At 45.9% G+C, this 17,226-nt stretch overlaps 1 protein-coding gene across 14 annotated transcripts in view; it reads right to left on the reverse strand.

Moving 5' to 3' along the window:
* Positions 1–17,226, reverse strand: part of MUC16 (mucin 16, cell surface associated) — a 161,524-nt gene that overhangs the window by 143,836 nt on the left and 462 nt on the right. For 13 of the 14 annotated variants that reach the window (XM_029610950.1, XM_029610960.1, XM_029610949.1 and 10 more), the window contains exons 2-3: positions 15,691–15,819; positions 1,169–1,297 (exon numbers count right to left, since the gene is read on the reverse strand). In XM_029610950.1, coding sequence (XP_029466810.1) covers positions 1,169–1,297; positions 15,691–15,819 — 258 coding nt within the window. Of the gene's footprint in view, positions 1–1,168; positions 1,298–2,728; positions 2,883–15,690; positions 15,820–17,226 lie in introns of those variants that run through there. The other variant, XM_029610947.1, reaches the window with a different exon arrangement.

A 17,226-nucleotide genomic window follows, 5' to 3' on the forward strand; every position in this document is an offset into this window, starting at 1 on the left:
TAGTTTCCTTACAAATATGAAATGTGTTCCTTTCCAAAATGACATGATAGCAGGAGCAAATCAGCATTATCAAACACTACAATATCATTCTTAGAATGAAATTATCTTAAAATCAGGAAGAGTAATGTTATGGGCTTCTGGAGGCTTTAAGAGGAGCTTCAGGGAAATTATTACATTATTGATAATGTCTTCTCTCACTTCCCTGGGTCTGTTCATCCTTCAAGAATCTCCAGTTGATGATCTATAGGCCCTCTTGCTCCCTTCTCCACATTTATTAGAGTAGGCTACTTACCCTTGCCTTCTTCTCCTTCCATTTATTTTCCTGCTTGCTTAATCTTCTCATATTAGGAAACTTTCAAAGATTGCTGAGTTATTGAATATAGGTGCTTATGTGGGGCGCCTACATTCAGAGACTTTAGGGGCCTAGAAAACTTATTTCACCATAGGCCCAACCTTAACGAGAGACATGTAATGTTGGATTGGTATAACTTTAGGTAACTAAATTTAGGGAGTGTAAAGGGAGAACCTAACCTTAGGTACCTAAATTAGGGAATCAGTGCTGCATCCCTAAGTTCATTCTCCTGCTCTGGGCAAGGCCCTGGCTTCGCCCACTTTTAAGGCACCAAAATTAAAATGCTCAGACATGGCAGATTTAAACATTCAAAAGTATAGGTGCCTAGCTCTTAAATTAGGCACAGTATACATTTTAAATATCGTGTTCTGTGTTATGTAACTAGATCTGCCTCTTAGTAAGTTTACAGCCACTCATCAGCTAAATATGGAATCTAGATAGTAATTATGCAATTCCAAATTACTCTCCCGGTATCAATAAATATCTTTTACCTTAGAGGAAGAAATTCTTACCGAGCACCATCTCACATCCTAGTGTTTCGAGGTTCTTTATACTTTTCTAGGCCTGCCTGTTCTAGTTTTCCCTTTCCATACTATGACATATATTCCTGTGGTTTTCTCTCTGTATTTATTTTACAATGTGATTTCACGTACGCTGCAGCCATCCAGTTCAATAAATGTAGTTGGTGAGAACCCAGAGGATCTCAGTTGAGACTTTCCCTTGAGGCTCTCTGCACTGCTCTCTTACTGAGCGAGCAGGGAATGAATCCAGGAACCACTATCGTGATTGCCTTTGCTGTACGACTGTACTACTTACCTGCACTAGTGGTCCTGGTACTTGTGAGTGGTGCTGTAGTTGGAGCAGTGCTCTGTGGAGTTGTGGAGTTTGGTTTTCCTCCAAGTGGACTGTTCGTTACTGGGTTAATGAGTTCTTCAGTTACTATACCTGAAATAAATAAATGAATAAATATTTTGATCTGAAGAAATCAAGAGAATGTAGATGTCATGTTGTAAAAAGAAAGCCAAACAGGAATGACCTTTTTTTTAATTTATCATGTTTCTAGAGTATTTTTTACCAAATGATATTTTTTTTCTTTGCAACTACCTTTTTATTAATTTACATGACATTCAGTTCACTTTGGAGACTGCATCTCATTCATTTAATTCAGTTATTAGGTTTCTAATACAGGGAGATCTGGTCCATTCATCTGTCTGTCCGTGACCCTCGATCACTGGCAATATTATGGGAAGTAGGATATTGCACTTTAATTTCTGTTCAGCATGTGATGTGGAAGTCGCATTGGATGGGTTTCTTGCTTTTCTTGCACACATTGCAAGCTGTACAAGAACTCAAGGCCTACAACTACCTCTTGTGAGCACACGACTACATTCTTCAACGATACCTGAACTATTGTGGGATTCTCTGCTGTGTACCCTGTGCCGTATTCTCCCCAGTAGAACTCATTCCGGTAAACCCTGCCCTGCAGGTTATTACCGCACCATCTACAGGATCACATTCTGGGTTTCTGGATCTCAGACTATCTTCTCATCATCTCCACAGAACAGTCATCCACGGCATACCCCGCAATGCGGGACACTACCACATCTGTATGTCTGAGGTATTGCTACACTTCTGAAGAAACTGTCTGGCGCACCCCGCTCCGTGGCCCACGGAGCGGGGTGCGCTCCGTGGGCTGAGGGCCGTGGGCTGAGGGCCGTGGGCTGAGGGATAAACCCCCGATTGTGACATCGGGGGTTTATCCCTCAGCTCAGAACTGAACTTTATTACAGCTCCCGCTCTGCGGGCTCTGCTTTCCTTTTCTGCATAATAAAGACTCTTTCTTACAGCTCTGTCCTAGACCACTGAGACCACACCTACCGATGGTGAGGCTCACTGGGCTCCTCCCTGTGCATGGAGACACCTCTCACCTCGGCCCAGGGTTCACACTTTTACAACAAACATAACAATGAGTTTCCATCAGGAGTTCACCAATATATGCATCTCAATCTAATTCAAACTTATGATGAATATCAAAAAAACAGTTCCAATTGTTGAGAATGCAGGATACAGTGCGGAAACACTGATATGTCATCATATTAACAACCAGACACCAAAGTTACTACAACTTTTTCACTGACCCCATGTCAGCTGAACCAGAACACTAAAGCTATAATCATAAAAAGTATTCAAAAGCAAAATATATTTTCTTCTACTCTTTCTTAATAAAGGACATAGGCCTCCTTCAGTATCTGGGAAGTAGAAATCAAGTCCTCATTCATACACACAGTCTATCCGTGGGCCAAGCTCATGAATTTTCAAGACAATTTATTCCACAGTCATAGCATACATGCAGAGTTAAACAATGGCTTTTCTTACTTGTTGTTGATGGCATCATTGAGCTTACAGATGCTGTAGAAGGGTTAGTAGGTCTTGTTAAAGTTGTGACTGTTGGTGTAGTAGTTGGAGAGGTTGTGGGCGATGTACTTATCAACTGCATAGTTGTGCTTTCAGTTGCTGTTGAGGTTGTTGGTGCACTACTTGTTATCTTTTGGGAGGTTGTTCCTGCAGTTGTAGCTGTGGAACTCTGAGCAGTTGTTGCTGTACTGATTGCTGTGCTTGTGACTGTAGTTGGAACAGTAGAGGCTGATGAACTTAATTGTGTAGTTGTGCTCGTAGGGGTTGTGGTTGCTGATGAAATGCTGGTTGGCTGAGGTGTGGTTGTCCCTGCAGTTGTAGTGGTAGAACTCTCTGTAGAGCTTGCTGTACTGCTTGCTGTGGTGGTGGCTGTTGGTGTAGCAGTTGGAGAGGTTGTGGGCGATGTACTTGTCAACTGCGTAGTTGTGCTTTCAGTTGCTGTTGAGGTTGTTGGTGCACTACTTGTTATCTTTTGGGAGGTTGTTCCTGCAGTTGTAGCTGTGGAACTCTGAGCAGTTGTTGCTGTACTGATTGCTGTGCTTGTGACTGTAGTTGGAACAGTAGAGGGTGATGTACTTAATTGTGTAGTTGTGCTTGCAGGGTTTGTGGTTGCTGATGAACTGCTGGTTGGCTGAGGTGTGGTTGTCCCTGCAGTTGTAGTGGTAGAACTCTGTGTAGAGCTTGCTGTACTGCTTGCTGTGGTGGTGGCTGTTGGTGTAGTAGTTGGAGAGGTTGTGGGCGATGTACTTGTCAACTGCGTAGTGCTTTCAGTTGCTGTTGAACTTGTTGGTGCACTACTTGTTATCTTTTGGGAGGTTGTTCCTGCAGTTGTAGCTGTGGAACTCTGAGCAGTTGTTGCTGTACTGATTGCTGTGCTTGTGACTGTAGTTGGAACAGTAGAGGCTGATGAACTTAATTGTGTAGTTGTGCTCGTAGGGGTTGTGGTTGCTGATGAAATGCTGGTTGGCTGAGGTGTGGTTGTCCCTGCAGTTGTAGTGGTAGAACTCTCTGTAGAGCTTGCTGTACTGCTTGCTGTGGTGGTGGCTGTTGGTGTAGTAGTTGGAGAGGTTGTGGGCGATGTACTTGTCAACTGCTGTAGTTGTGCTTTCAGTTGCTATTGAGGTTGTTGGTGCACTACTTGTTATCTTTTGGGAGGTTGTTCCTGCAGTTGTAGCTGTGGAACTCTGAGCAGTTGTTGCTGTACTGATTGCTGTGCTTGTGACTGTAGTTGGAACAGTAGGAGGCTGATGAACTTAATTGTGTAGTTGTGCTCGCAGGGGTTGTGGTTGCTGATGAACTGCTGGTTGGCTGAGGTGTGGTTGTCCCTGCAGTTGTAGTGGTAGAACTCTGTGTAGAGCTTGCTGTACTGCTTGCTGTGGTGGTGGCTGTTGGTGTAGCAGTTGGAGAGGTTGTGGGCGATGTACTTGTCAACTGTGTAGTTGTGCTTTCAGTTGCTGTTGAGGTTGTTGGTGCACTACTTGTTATCTTTTGGGAGGTTGTTCCTGCAGTTGTAGCTGTGGAACTCTGAGCAGTTGTTGCTGTACTGATTGCTGTGCTTGTGACTGTAGTTGGAACAGTAGAGGGTGATGTACTTAATTGTGTAGTTGTGCTTGCAGGGGTTGTGGTTGCTGATGAACTGCTGGTTGGCTGAGGTGTGGTTGTCCCTGCAGTTGTAGTGGTAGAACTCTCTGTAGAGCTTGCTGTACTGCTTGCTGTGGTGGTGGCTGTTGGTGTAGTAGTTGGAGAGGTTGTGGGCGATGTACTTGTCAACTGCGTAGTTGTGCTTTCAGTTGCTGTTGAGGTTGTTGGTGCACTACTTGTTATCTTTTGGGAGGTTGTTCCTGCAGTTGTAGCTGTGGAACTCTGAGCAGTTGTTGCTGTACTGATTGCTGTGCTTGTGACTGTAGTTGGAACAGTAGAGGCTGATGAACTTAATTGTGTAGTTGTGCTCGCAGGGGTTGTGGTTGCTGATGAACTGCTGGTTGGCTGAGGTGTGGTTTGTCCCTGCAGTTGTAGTGGTAGAACTCTCTGTAGAGCTTGCTGTACTGCTTGCTAGTGGTGGTGGCTGTAGGTTGTAGCAGTTGGAGAGGTTGTGGGCGATGTACTTGTCAACTGCGTAGTTGTGCTTTCAGTTGCTGTTGAGGTTGTTGGTGCACTACTTGTTATCTTTTGGGAGGTTGTTCCTGCAGTTGTAGCTGTGGAACTCTGGGCAGTTGTTGCTGTACTGATTGCTGTGCTTGTGACTGTAGTTGGAACAGTAGAGGGTGATGAACTTAATTGTGTAGTTGTGCTCGCAGGGGTTGTGGTTGCTGATGAACTGCTGGTTGGCTGAGGTGTGGTTGTCCCTGCAGTTGTAGTGGTAGAACTCTCTGTAGAGCTTGCTGTACTGCTTGCTGTGGTGGTGGCTGTTGGTGTAGCAGTTGGAGAGGTTGTGGGCGATGTACTTGTCAACTGCGTAGTTGTGCTTTCAGTTGCTGTTGAGGTTGTTGGTGCACTACTTGTTATCTTTTGGGAGGTTGTTCCTGCAGTTGTAGCTGTGGAACTCTGAGCAGTTGTTGCTGTACTGATTGCTGTGCTTGTGACTGTAGTTGGAACAGTAGAGGCTGATGAACTTAATTGTGTAGTTGTGCTCGCAGGGGTTGTGGTTGCTGATGAACTGCTGGTTGGCTGAGGTGTGGTTGTCCCTGCAGTTGTAGTGGTAGAACTCTCTGTAGAGCTTGCTGTACTGCTTGCTGTGGTGGTGGCTGTAGGTGTAGCAGTTGGAGAGGTTGTGGGCGATGTACTTGTCAACTGCGTAGTTGTGCTTTCAGTTGCTGTTGAGGTTGTTGGTGCACTACTTGTTATCTTTTGGGAGGTTGTTCCTGCAGTTGTAGCTGTGGAACTCTGAGCAGTTGTTGCTGTACTGATTGCTGTGCTTGTGACTGTAGTTGGAACAGTAGAGGGTGATGTACTTAATTGTGTAGTTGTGCTTGCAGGGTTGTGGTTGCTGATTGAACTGCTGGTTGGCTGAGGTGTGGTTGTCCCTGCAGTTGTAGTGGTAGAACTCTCTGTAGAGCTTGCTGTACTGCTTGCTGTGGTGGTGGCTGTTGGTGTAGCAGTTGGAGAGGTTGTGGGCGATGTACTTGTCAACTGCGTAGTTGTGCTTTCAGTTGCTGTTGAGGTTGTTGGTGCACTACTTGTTATCTTTTGGGAGGTTGTTCCTGCAGTTGTAGCTGTGGAACTCTGAGCAGTTGTTGCTGTACTGATTGCTGTGCTTGTGACTGTAGTTGGAACAGTAGAGGGTGATGTACTTAATTGTGTAGTTGTGCTTGCAGGGGTTGTGGTTGCTGATGAACTGCTGGTTGGCTGAGGTGTGGTTGTCCCTGCAGTTGTAGTGGTAGAACTCTCTGTAGAGCTTGCTGTACTGCTTGCTGTGGTGGTGGCTGTTGGTGTAGCAGTTGGAGAGGTTTGTGGGCGATGTACTTGTCAACTGCGTAGTTGTGCTTTCAGTTGCTGTTGAGGTTGTTGGTGCACTACTTGTTATCTTTTGGGAGGTTGTTCCTGCAGTTGTAGCTGTGGAACTCTGAGCAGTTGTTGCTGTACTGATTGCTGTGCTTGTGACTGTAGTTGGAACAGTAGAGGGTGATGTACTTAATTGTGTAGTTGTGCTTGCAGGGGTTGTGGTTGCTGATGAACTGCTGGTTGGCTGAGGTGTGGTTTGTCCCTGCAGTTGTAGTGGTAGAACTCTCTGTAGAGCTTGCTGTACTGCTTGCTGTGGTGGTGGCTGTTGGTGTAGTAGTTGGAGAGGTTGTGGGCGATGTACTTGTCAACTGCGTAGTTGTGCTTTCAGTTGATGTTGAGGTTGTTGGTGCACTACTTGTTATCTTTTGGGAGGTTGTTCCTGCAGTTGTAGCTGTGGAACTCTGGGCAGTTGTTGTTGTACTGATTGCTGTGCTTGTGACTGTAGTTGGAACAGTAGAGGCTGATGAACTTAATTGTGTAGTTGTGCTCGCAGGGGTTGTGGTTGCTGATGAAATGCTGGTTGGCTGAGGTGTGGTTGTCCCTGCAGTTGTAGTGGTAGAACTCTCTGTAGAGCTTGCTGTACTGCTTGCTGTGGTGGTGGGCTGTTGGTTGTAGCAGTTGGAGAGGTTGTGGGCGATGTGCTTGTCAACTGCGTAGTTGTGCTTTCAGTTGCTGTTGAGGTTGTTGGTGCACTACTTGTTATCTTTTGGGAGGTTGTTCCTGCAGTTGTAGCTGTGGAACTCTGAGCAGATGTTGCTGTACTGATTGCTGTGCTTGTAACTGTAGTTGGAACAGTAGAGGGTGATGTACTTAATTGTGTAGTTGTGCTTGCAGGGGTTGTGGTTCCTGTTGAACTTCTGGTTGGCTGAGATGTGGTTGTCCCTGCAGTTGTAGTGGTAGAACTCTGTGTAGAGCTTGCTGTACTGCTTGCCTTGGTGGTGGCTGTTGGTGTAGCAGTTGGAGAGGTTGTGGGCGATGTACTTGTCAACTGCGTAGTTGTGCTTTTGGTTGCTGTTGAGTTTGTTGGTGCACTACTTGTTATCTTTTGGGAGGTTGTTCCTGCAGTTGTAGCTGTGGAACTCTGAGCAGTTGTTGCTGTACTGATTGCTGTGCTTGTGACTGTAGTTGGAACAGTAGAGGCTGATGAACTTAATTGTATAGTTGTGCTCGCAGGGGTTGTGGTTGCTGATGAACTGCTGGTTGGCTGAGGTGTGGTTGTCCCTGCAGTTGTAGTGGTAGAACTCTCTGTAGAGCTTGCTGTACTGCTTGCTATGGTGGTGGCTGTAGGTGTAGCAGTTGGAGAGGTTGTGGGCGATGTACTTGTCAACTGCGTAGTTGTGCTTTCAGTTGCTGTTGAGGTTGTTGGTGCACTACTTGTTATCTTTTGGGAGGTTGTTCCTGCAGTTGTAGCTGTGGAACTCTGAGCAGTTGTTGCTGTACTGATTGCTGTGCTTGTGACTGTAGTTGGAACAGTAGAGGCTGATGAACTTAATTGTGTAGTTGTGCTCGCAGGGGTTGTGGTTGCTGATGAACTGCTGGTTGGCTGAGGTGTGGTTGTCCCTGCAGTTGTAGTGGTAGAACTCTCTGTAGAGCTTGCTGTACTGCTTGCTGTGGTGATGGCTGTTGGTGTAGCAGTTGGAGAGGTTGTGGGCGATGTACTTGTCAACTGCGTAGTTGTGCTTTCAGTTGCTGTTGAGGTTGTTGGTGCACTACTTCTTATCTTTTGGGAGGTTGTTCCTGCAGTTGTAGCTGTGGAACTCTGAGCAGTTGTTGCTGTACTGATTGCTGTGCTTGTGACTGTAGTTGGAACAGTAGAGGCTGATGAACTTAATTGTGTAGTTGTGCTCGCAGGGGTTGTGGTTGCTGATGAACTGCTGGTTGGCTGAGGTGTGGTTGTCCCTGCAGTTGTAGTGGTAGAACTCTCTGTAGAGCTTGCTGTACTGCTTGCTGTGGTGATGGCTGTTGGTGTAGTAGTTGGAGAGGTTGTGGGCGATGTACTTGTCAACTGCGTAGTTGTGCTTTCAGTTGCTGTTGAGGTTGTTGGTGCACTACTTGTTATCTTTTGGGAGGTTGTTCCTGCAGTTGTAGCTGTGGAACTCTGAGCAGTTGTGCTGTACTGATTGCTGTGCTTGTGACTGTAGTTGGAACAGTAGAGGGTGATGTACTTAATTGTGTAGTTGTGCTTGCAGGGGTTGTGGTTGCTGATGAACTGCTGGTTGGCTGAGGTGTGGTTGTCCCTGCAGTTGTAGTGGTAGAACTCTGTGTAGAGCTTGCTGTACTGCTTGCTGTGGTGGTGGCTGTTGGTTGTAGTAGTTGGAGAGGTTGTGGGCGATGTACTTGTCAACTGCGTAGTTGTGCTTTCAGTTGCTGTTGAGGTTGTTGGTGCACTACTTGTTATCTTTTGGGAGGTTGTTCCTGCAGTTGTAGCTGTGGAACTCTGAGCAGTTGTTGCTGTACTGATTGTTGTGCTTGTGACTGTAGTTGGAACAGTAGAGGGTGATGTACTTAATTGTGTAGTTGTGCTTGCAGGGGTTGTGGTTGCTGATGAACTGCTAGTTGGCTGAGGTGTGGTTGTCCCTGCAGTTGTAGTGGTAGAACTCTCTGTAGAGCTTGCTGTACTGCTTGCTGTGGTGGTGGCTGTTGGTGTAGTAGTTGGAGAGGTTGTGGGCGATGTACTTGTCAACTGCGTAGTTGTGCTTTCAGTTGATGTTGAGGTTGTTGGTGCACTGCTTGTTATCTTTTGGGAGGTTGTTCCTGCAGTTGTAGCTGTGGAACTCTGAGCAGTTGTTGCTGTGCTGATGCTGTGCTTGTGACTGTAGTTGGAACAGTAGAGGCTGATGAACTTAATTGAGTAGTTGTGCTCGCAGGGGTTGTGGTTGCTGATGAACTGCTGGTTGGCTGAGGTGTGGTTGTCCCTGCAGTTGTAGTGGTAGAACTCTCTGTAGAGCTTGCTGTACTGCTTGCTGTGGTGGTGGCTGTAGGTGTTGCAGTTGGAGAGGTTGTGGGCGATGTACTTGTCAACTGCGTAGTTGTGCTTTCAGTTGCTGTTGAGGTTGTTGGTGCACTACTTGTTATCTTTTGGGAGGTTGTTCCTGCAGTTGTAGCTGTGGAACTCTGAGCAGTTGTTGCTGTACTGATTGCTGTGCTTGTGACTGTAGTTGGAACAGTAGAGGGTGATGTACTTAATTGTGTAGTTGTGCTTGCAGGGGTTGTGGTTGCTGTTGAACTGCTGGTTGGCTGAGATGTGGTTGTCCCTGCAGTTGTAGTGGTAGAACTCTGTGTAGAGCTTGCTGTACTGCTTGCTGTGGTGGTGGCTGTTGGTGTAGCAGTTGGAGAGGTTGTGGGCGATGTACTTGTCAACTGCGTAGTTGTGCTTTCAGTTGCTGTTGAGGTTGTTGGTGCACTACTTGTTATCTTTTGGGAGGTTGTTTCTGCAGTTGTAGCTGTGGAACTCTGAGCAGTTGTTGCTGTACTGATTGCTGTGCTTGTGACTGTAGTTGGAACAGTAGAGGCTGATGTAACTTAATTGTGTAGTTGTGCTTCGCAGGGGTTGTGGTTGCTGATTGAACTGCTGGTTGGCTGAGATGTGGTTGTCCCTGCAGTTGTAGTGGTAGAACTCTGTGTAGAGCTTGCTGTACTGCTTGCTGTGGTGGTGGCTGTAGCTGTAGCAGTTGGAGAGGTTGTGGGTGATGTACTTGTCAACTGCGTAGTTGTGCTTTCAGTTGCTGTTGAGGTTGTTGGTGCACTACTTGTTATCTTTTGGGAGGTTGTTCCTGCAGTTGTAGCTGTGGAACTCTGAGCAGTTGTTGCTGTACTGATTGCTGTGCTTGTGACTGTAGTTGGAACAGTAGAGGGTGATGTACTTAATTGTGTAGTTGTGCTTGCAGGGGTTGTGGTTGCTGTTGAACTGCTGGTTGGCTGAGATGTGGTTTGTCCCTGCAGTTGAAGTGGTAGAACTCTGTGTAGAGCTTGCTGTACTGCTTGCTGTGGTGGTGGCTGTTGGTGTAGCAGTTGGAGAGGTTGTGGGTGATGTACTTGTCAACTGCGTAGTTGTGCTTTCAGTTGCTGTTGAGGTTGTTGGTGCACTACTTGTTATCTTTTGGGAGGTTGTTCCTGCAGTTGTAGCTGTGGAACTCTGAGCAGTTGTTGCTGTACTGATTGCTGTGCTTGTGACTGTAGTTGGAACAGTAGAGGGTGATGTACTTAATTGTGTAGTTGTGCTTGCAGGGGTTGTGGTTCCTGTTGAACTGCTGGTTGGCTGAGATGTGGTTGTCCCTGCAGTTGTAGTGGTAGAACTCTGTGTAGAGCTTGCTGTACTGCTTGCTGTGGTGGTGGCTGTTGGTGTAGCAGTTGGAGAGGTTGTGGGCGATGTACTTGTCAACTGCGTGGTTGTGCTTTCAGTTGCTGTTGAGGTTGTTGGTGCAATACTTGTTATCTTTTGGGAGGTTGTTCCTGCAGTTGTAGCAGTGGAACTCTGAGCAGTTGTTGCTGGACTGATTGCTGTGCTTGTGACTGTAGTTGGAACAGTAGAGGGTGATGTACTTAATTGTGTAGTTGTACTTGCAGGGGTTGTGGTTGCTGATGAACTGCTAGTTGGCTGTGGTGTGGTTGTCCCTGCAGTTGTAGTGGTAGAACTCTCTGTAGAGCTTGCTGTACTGCTTGCTGTGGTGGTGGCTGTTGGTGTAGTAGTTGGAGAGGTTGTGGGCGATGTACTTGTCAACTGCGTAGTGCTTTCAGTTGATGTTGAGCTTGTTGGTGCACTACTTGTTATCTTTTGGGAGGTTGTTCCTGCAGTTGCAGCTCTGGAACTCTGGGCAGTTGATGCTGTACTGATTGCTGTGCTTGTGACTGTAGTTGGAACAGTAGAGGCTGATGAACTTAATTGTGTAGTTGTGCTCGTAGGGGTTGTGGTTGCTGATGAAATGCTGGTTGGCTGAGGTGTGGTTGTCCCTGCAGTTGTAGTGGTAGAACTCTCTGTAGAGCTTGCTGTACTGCTTGCTGTGGTGGTGGCTGTTGGTGTAGCAGTTGGAGAGGTTGTGGGCGATGTACTTGTCAACTGCGTAGTTGTGCTTTCAGTTGCTGTTGAGGTTGTTTGTGCACTACTTGTTATCTTTTGGGAGGTTGTTCCTGCAGTTGTAGCTGTGGAACTCTGAGCAGATGTTGCTGTACTGATTGCTGTGCTTGTGACTGTAGTTGGAACAGTAGAGGGTGATGTACTTAATTGTGTTGTTGTGCTTGCAGGGGTTGTGGTTCCTGTTGAACTGCTGGTTGGCTGAGATGTGGTTGTCCCTGCAGTTGTAGTGGTAGAACTCTGTGTAGAGCTTGCTGTGGTGGTGGCTATTGGTGTAGCAATTGGAGAGGTTGTGGGCAATGTACTTGTCAACTGCGTAGTTGTGCTTTCAGTTGCTGTTGAGGTTGTTGGTGCAATACTTGTTATCTTTAGGGAGGTAGTTTCTGCAGTTGTAGCTGTGGAACTTTGAGCAGTTGTTGCTGTACTGATTGCTGTGCTTGAGACTGGGGTTGGAACAGTAGAGACTGATGAACTTAATTGTGTAGTTGTGCTCGCAGGGGTTGTGGTTGCTGATGAACTGCTGGTTGGCTGAGGTGTGGTTGTCCCTGCAGTTGTAGTGGTAGAACTCTCTGTAGAGCTTGCTGTTCTGCTTGCTGTAGTGGTGGCTGTAGGTGTTGCAGTTGGAGAGGTTGTGGGCGATGTACTTGTCAACTGCGTAGTTGTGCTTTCAGTTGCTGTTGAGGTTGTTGGTGCACTACTTGTTATCTTTTGGGAGGTTGTTCCTGCAGTTGTAGCTGTGGAACTCTGAGCAGTTGTTGCTGTACTGATTGCTGTGCTTGTGACTGTAGTTGGAACAGTAGAGGGTGATGTACTTATTTGTGTAGTTGTGCTTGCAGGGGTTGTGGTTGCTGTTGAACTGCTGATTCGCTGAGATGTGGTTGTCCCTGCAGTTGTAGTGGTAGAACTCTGTGTAGAGCTTGCTGTACTGCTTGCTGTGGTGGTGGCTGTTGGTGTAGCAGCTGGAGAGGTTGTGGGCGATGTACTTGTCAACTGCGTAGTTGTGCTTTTGGTTGCTGTTGAGGTTGTTGGTGCACTACTTGTTATCTTTTGGGAGGTTGTTCCTGCAGTTGTAGCTGTGGAACTCTGAGCAGTTGTTGCTGTGCTGATTGCTGTGCTTGTGACTGTAGTTGGAACAGGAAAGGCTGATGAACTTAATTGTATAGTTGTGCTCGCAGGGGTTGTGGTTGCTGATGAACTGCTGGTTGGCTGAGGTGTGGTTGTCCCTGCAGTTGTAGTGGTAGAACTCTCTGTAGAGCTTGCTGTACTGCTTGCTGTGGTGGTGGCTGTAGGTGTAGCAGTTGGAGAGGTTGTGGGTGATGTACTTGTCAACTGTGTAGTTGTGCTTCCAGTTGCTGTTGAGGTTGTTGGTGCACTACTTGTTATCTTTTGGGAGGTTGTTCCTGCAGTTGTAGATGTGGAACTCTGAGCAGTTGTTGCTGTACTGATTGCTGTGCTTGTGACTGTAGTTGGAACAGTAGAGGCTGATGAACTTAATTGTGTAGTTGTGCTCGCAGGGGTTGTGGTTGCTGATGAACTGCTGGTTGGCTGAGGTGTGGTTGTCCCTGCAGTTGTAGTGGTAGAACTCTGTGTAGAGCTTGCTGTACTGCTTGCCTTGGTGGTGGCTGTTGGTGTAGCAGTTGGAGAGGTTGTGGGCGATGTACTTGTCAACTGCGTAGTTGTGCTTTTGGTTGCTGTTGAGGTTGTTGGTGCACTACTTGTTATCTTTTGGGAGGTTGTTCCTGCAGTTGTAGCTGTGGAACTCTGAGCAGTTGTTGCTGTGCTGATTGCTGTGCTTGTGACTGTAGTTGGAACAGTAGTGGCTGATGAACTTAATTGTATAGTTGTGCTCGCAGGGGTTGTGGTTGCTGATGAACTCCTGGTTGGCTGAGGTGTGGTTGTCCCTGCAGTTGTAGTGGTAGAACTCTCTGTAGAGCTTGCTGTACTGCTTGCTATGGTGGTGGCTGTAGGTGTAGCAGTTGGAGAGGTTGTGGGCGATGTACTTGTCAACTGCGTAGTTGTGCTTTCAGTTGCTGTTGAGGTTGTTGGTGCAATACTTGTTATCTTTAGGGAGGTAGTTTCTGCAGTTGTAGCTGTGGAACTCTGAGCAGTTGTTGCTGTACTGATTGCTGTGCTTGTGACTGTAGTTGGAACAGTAGAGACTGATGAACTTAATTGTGTAGTTGTGCTCGCAGGGGTTGTGGTTTCTGTTGAACTGCTGGTTGGCTGAGATGTGGTTGTCCCTGCAGTTGTAGTGGTAGAACTCTGTGTAGAGCTTGCTGTACTGCTTGCTGTGGTGGTGGCTGTAGGTGTAGCAGTTGGAGAGGTTGTGGGTGATGTACTTGTCAACTGCGTAGTTGTGCTTTCAGTTGCTGTTGAGGTTGTTGGTGCACTACTTGTTATCTTTTGGGAGGTTGTTCCTGCAGTTGTAGCTGTGGAACTCTGAGCAGTTGTTGCTGTACTGATTGCTGTGCTTGTGACTGTAGTTGGAACAGTAGAGGGTGATGTACTTAATTGTGTAGTTGTGCTTGCAGGGGTTGTGGTTCCTGTTGAACTGCTGGTTGGCTGAGATGTGGTTGTCCCTACAGTTGTAGTGGTAGAACTCTGTATAGAGCTTGCTGTACTGCTTGCTGTGGTGGTGGCTGTTGGTGTAGCAGTTGGAGAGGTTGTGGGCGATGTACTTGTCAACTGCGTAGTTGTGCTTTCAGTTGCTGTTGAGGTTGTTGGTGCACTACTTGTTATCTTTTGGGAGGTTGTTCCTGCAGTTGCAGCTGTGGAACTTTGGGTAGTTGATGCTGTACTGATTGCTGTAGTTGGAACTATATTGGGAGATGTACTTAATTGTGTAGGTGTGCTTGTAGGGTTTGTGGTTGCTGGTGCACTGCTTGTAGTCTGAGTTGACGTTATCAGTTCAGTTGTTTTCATGGTTGTTACTTGTGAAGTGCTTTCCGCAACTGTACTGGTGGAAGTTGCCTTGCTTGTGGTCTCTTCAGCTGTGGTTGTAGCTGGTGTGGTGGTAGAAAATACTGTACTCTTGATTGTAGTGGTTGTTTCTTCAATGACAGAGTAGAATATGTTACAGATGTCCACATGGGAACCCAACTAAGTACTTCCTGTGCTTAGCTGTACAAGGTTGTCATGTAACAACTATCAAATTTGACTCTTGTTGAAATGGAATTTATACTTTAGTTTCCTTACAAATATGAAATGTGTTCCTTTCCAAAATGACATGATAGCAGGAGCAAATCAGCATTATCAAACACTGCAATATCATTCTTAGAATGAAATTATCTTAAAATCAGGAAGAGTAATGTTATGGGCTTCTGGAGGCTTTAAGAGGAGCTTCAGGGAAATTATTACATTATTGATAATGTCTTCTCTCACTTCCCTGGGTCTGTTCATCCTTCAAGAATCTCCAGTTGATGATCTATATGCCCTCTCGCTCCCTTCTCCACATTTATTAGAGTAGGCTACTTACCCCTGCCTTCTTCTCCTTCCATTTATTTTCCTGCTTGCTTAATCTTCTCATATTAGAAACTTTCAAAGATTGCTGAGTTATTGAATATAGGTGCTTATGTGGGGCGCCTACATTCAGTGACTTTAGGGGCCTAGAAAACTTATTTCACCATAGGCCCAACCTTAACAAGAGGCATGTAATGTTGGATTGGTATAACTTTAGGTAACTAAATTTAGGGAGTGTAAAGGGAGAACCTAACCTTAGGTACCTAAATTAGGGAATCAGTGCTGCATCCCTAAGTTCATTCTCCTGCTCTGGGCAAGGCCCTGGCTTCGCCCACTTTTAAGGCACCAAAATTAAAATGCTCAGACATGGCAGATTTAAACATTCAAAAGTATAGGTGCCTAGCTCTTAAATTAGGCACAGTATACATTTTAAATATCGTGTTCTGTGTTATGTAACTAGATCTGCCTCTTAGTAAGTTTACAGCCACTCATCAGCTAAATATGGAATTTAGATAGTAATTATGCAATTCCAAATTACTCTCCCGGTATTCAATAAATATCTTTTACCTTAGAGGAAGAAATTCTTACCGAGCACCATCCCACATCCTAGTGTTTCGAGGTTCTTTATACTTTTCTAGGCCTGCCTGTTCTAGTTTTCCCTTTCCATACTATGACATATATTCCTGTGGTTTTCTCTCTGTCTTTATTTTACAATGTGATTTCACGTACGCTGCAGCCATCCAGTTCAATAAATCTAGTTGGTGAGAACCCAGAGGATCTCAGTTGAGACTTTCCCTTGAGGCTCTCTGCACTGCTCTCTTACTGAGCGAGCAGGGAATGAATCCAGGAACCACTATCGTGATTGCCTTTGCTGTACGACTGTACTACTTACCTGCACTAGTGGTCCTGGTACTTGTGAGTGGTGCTGTAGTTGGAGCAGTGCTCTGTGGAGTTGTGGAGTTTGGTTTTCCTCCAAGTGGACTGTTCGTTACTGGGTTAATGAGTTCTTCAGTTACTATACCTGAAATAAATAAATGAATAAATATTTTGATCTGAAGAAATCAAGAGAATGTAGATGTCATGTTGTAAAAAGAAAGCCAAACAGGAATGACCTTTTTTTAAATTTATCATGTTTCTAGAGTATTTTTTACCAAATGATATTTTTTTTCTTTGCAACTACCTTTTTATTAATTTACAAGACATTCAGTTCACTTTGGAGACTGCATCTCATTCATTTAATTCAGTTATTAGGTTTCTAATACAGGGAGATCTGGTCCATTCATCTGTCTGTCCGTGACCCTCGATCACTGGCAATATTATGGGAAGTAGGATATTGCACTTTAATTTCTGTTCAGCATGTGATGTAGAAGTCGCATTGGATGGGTTTCTTGCTTTTCTTGCACACATTGCAAGCTGTACAAGAACTCAAGGCCTACAACTACCTCTTGTGAGCACACGACTACATTCTTCAACGATACCTGAACTATTGTGGGATTCTCTGCTGTGTACCCTGTGCCGTATTCTCCCAGTAGAACTCATTCCAGTAAACCCTGCGCTGCAGGTTATTACCGCACCCTGTGATCTACAGGATCACAGGGTGCGGTAATAACCGCACCCTGTGATCCTGTAACCCAGAATGTGATCTACAGGATCACATTCTGGGTTTCTGGATCTCAGACTATCTTCTCATCATCTCCACAGAACAGTCATCCACGGCGTACCCCGCAATTCGGGACACTACCAGATCTGTATGTCTGAGGTATTGCTACACTTCTGAAGAAACTGTCTGGCGCACCCCGCTCCGTAGCCCACGGAGCGGGGTGCGCTCCGTGGGCTGAGGGCCGTGGGCTGAGGGCCGTGGGCTGAGGGATAAACCCCCGATTGTGACATCGGGGGTTTATCCCTCAGCTCAGAACTGAACTTTATTACAGCTCCCGCTCTGCGGGCTCTGCTTTCCTTTTCTGCATAATAAAGACTCTTTCTTACAGCTCTGTCCTAGACCACTGAGACCACACCTACCGATGGTGAGGCTCACTGGGCTCCTCCCTGTGCATGGAGACACCTCTCACCTCGGCCCAGGGTTCACACTTTTACAACAAACATAACAATGAGTTTCCATCAGGAGTTCACCAATATATGCATCTCAATCTAATTCAAACTTATGATGAATATCAAAAAAACAGTTCCAATTGTTGAGAATGCAGGATACAGTGCAGAAACACTGATATGTCATCATATTAACAACCAGACACCAAAGTTACTACAACTTTTTCACTGACCCCATGTCAGCTGAACCAGAACACTAAAGCTATAATCATAAAAAGTATTCAAAAGCAAAATATATTTTCTTCTACTCTTTCTTAATAAAGGACATAGGCCTCCTTCAGTATCTGGGAAGTAGAAATCAAGTCCTCATTCATACACACAG

This window comes from Rhinatrema bivittatum, chromosome 8 (assembly GCF_901001135.1).
Source record: "Rhinatrema bivittatum chromosome 8, aRhiBiv1.1, whole genome shotgun sequence".
Taxonomy (NCBI): Eukaryota; Metazoa; Chordata; class Amphibia; order Gymnophiona; family Rhinatrematidae; genus Rhinatrema; species Rhinatrema bivittatum.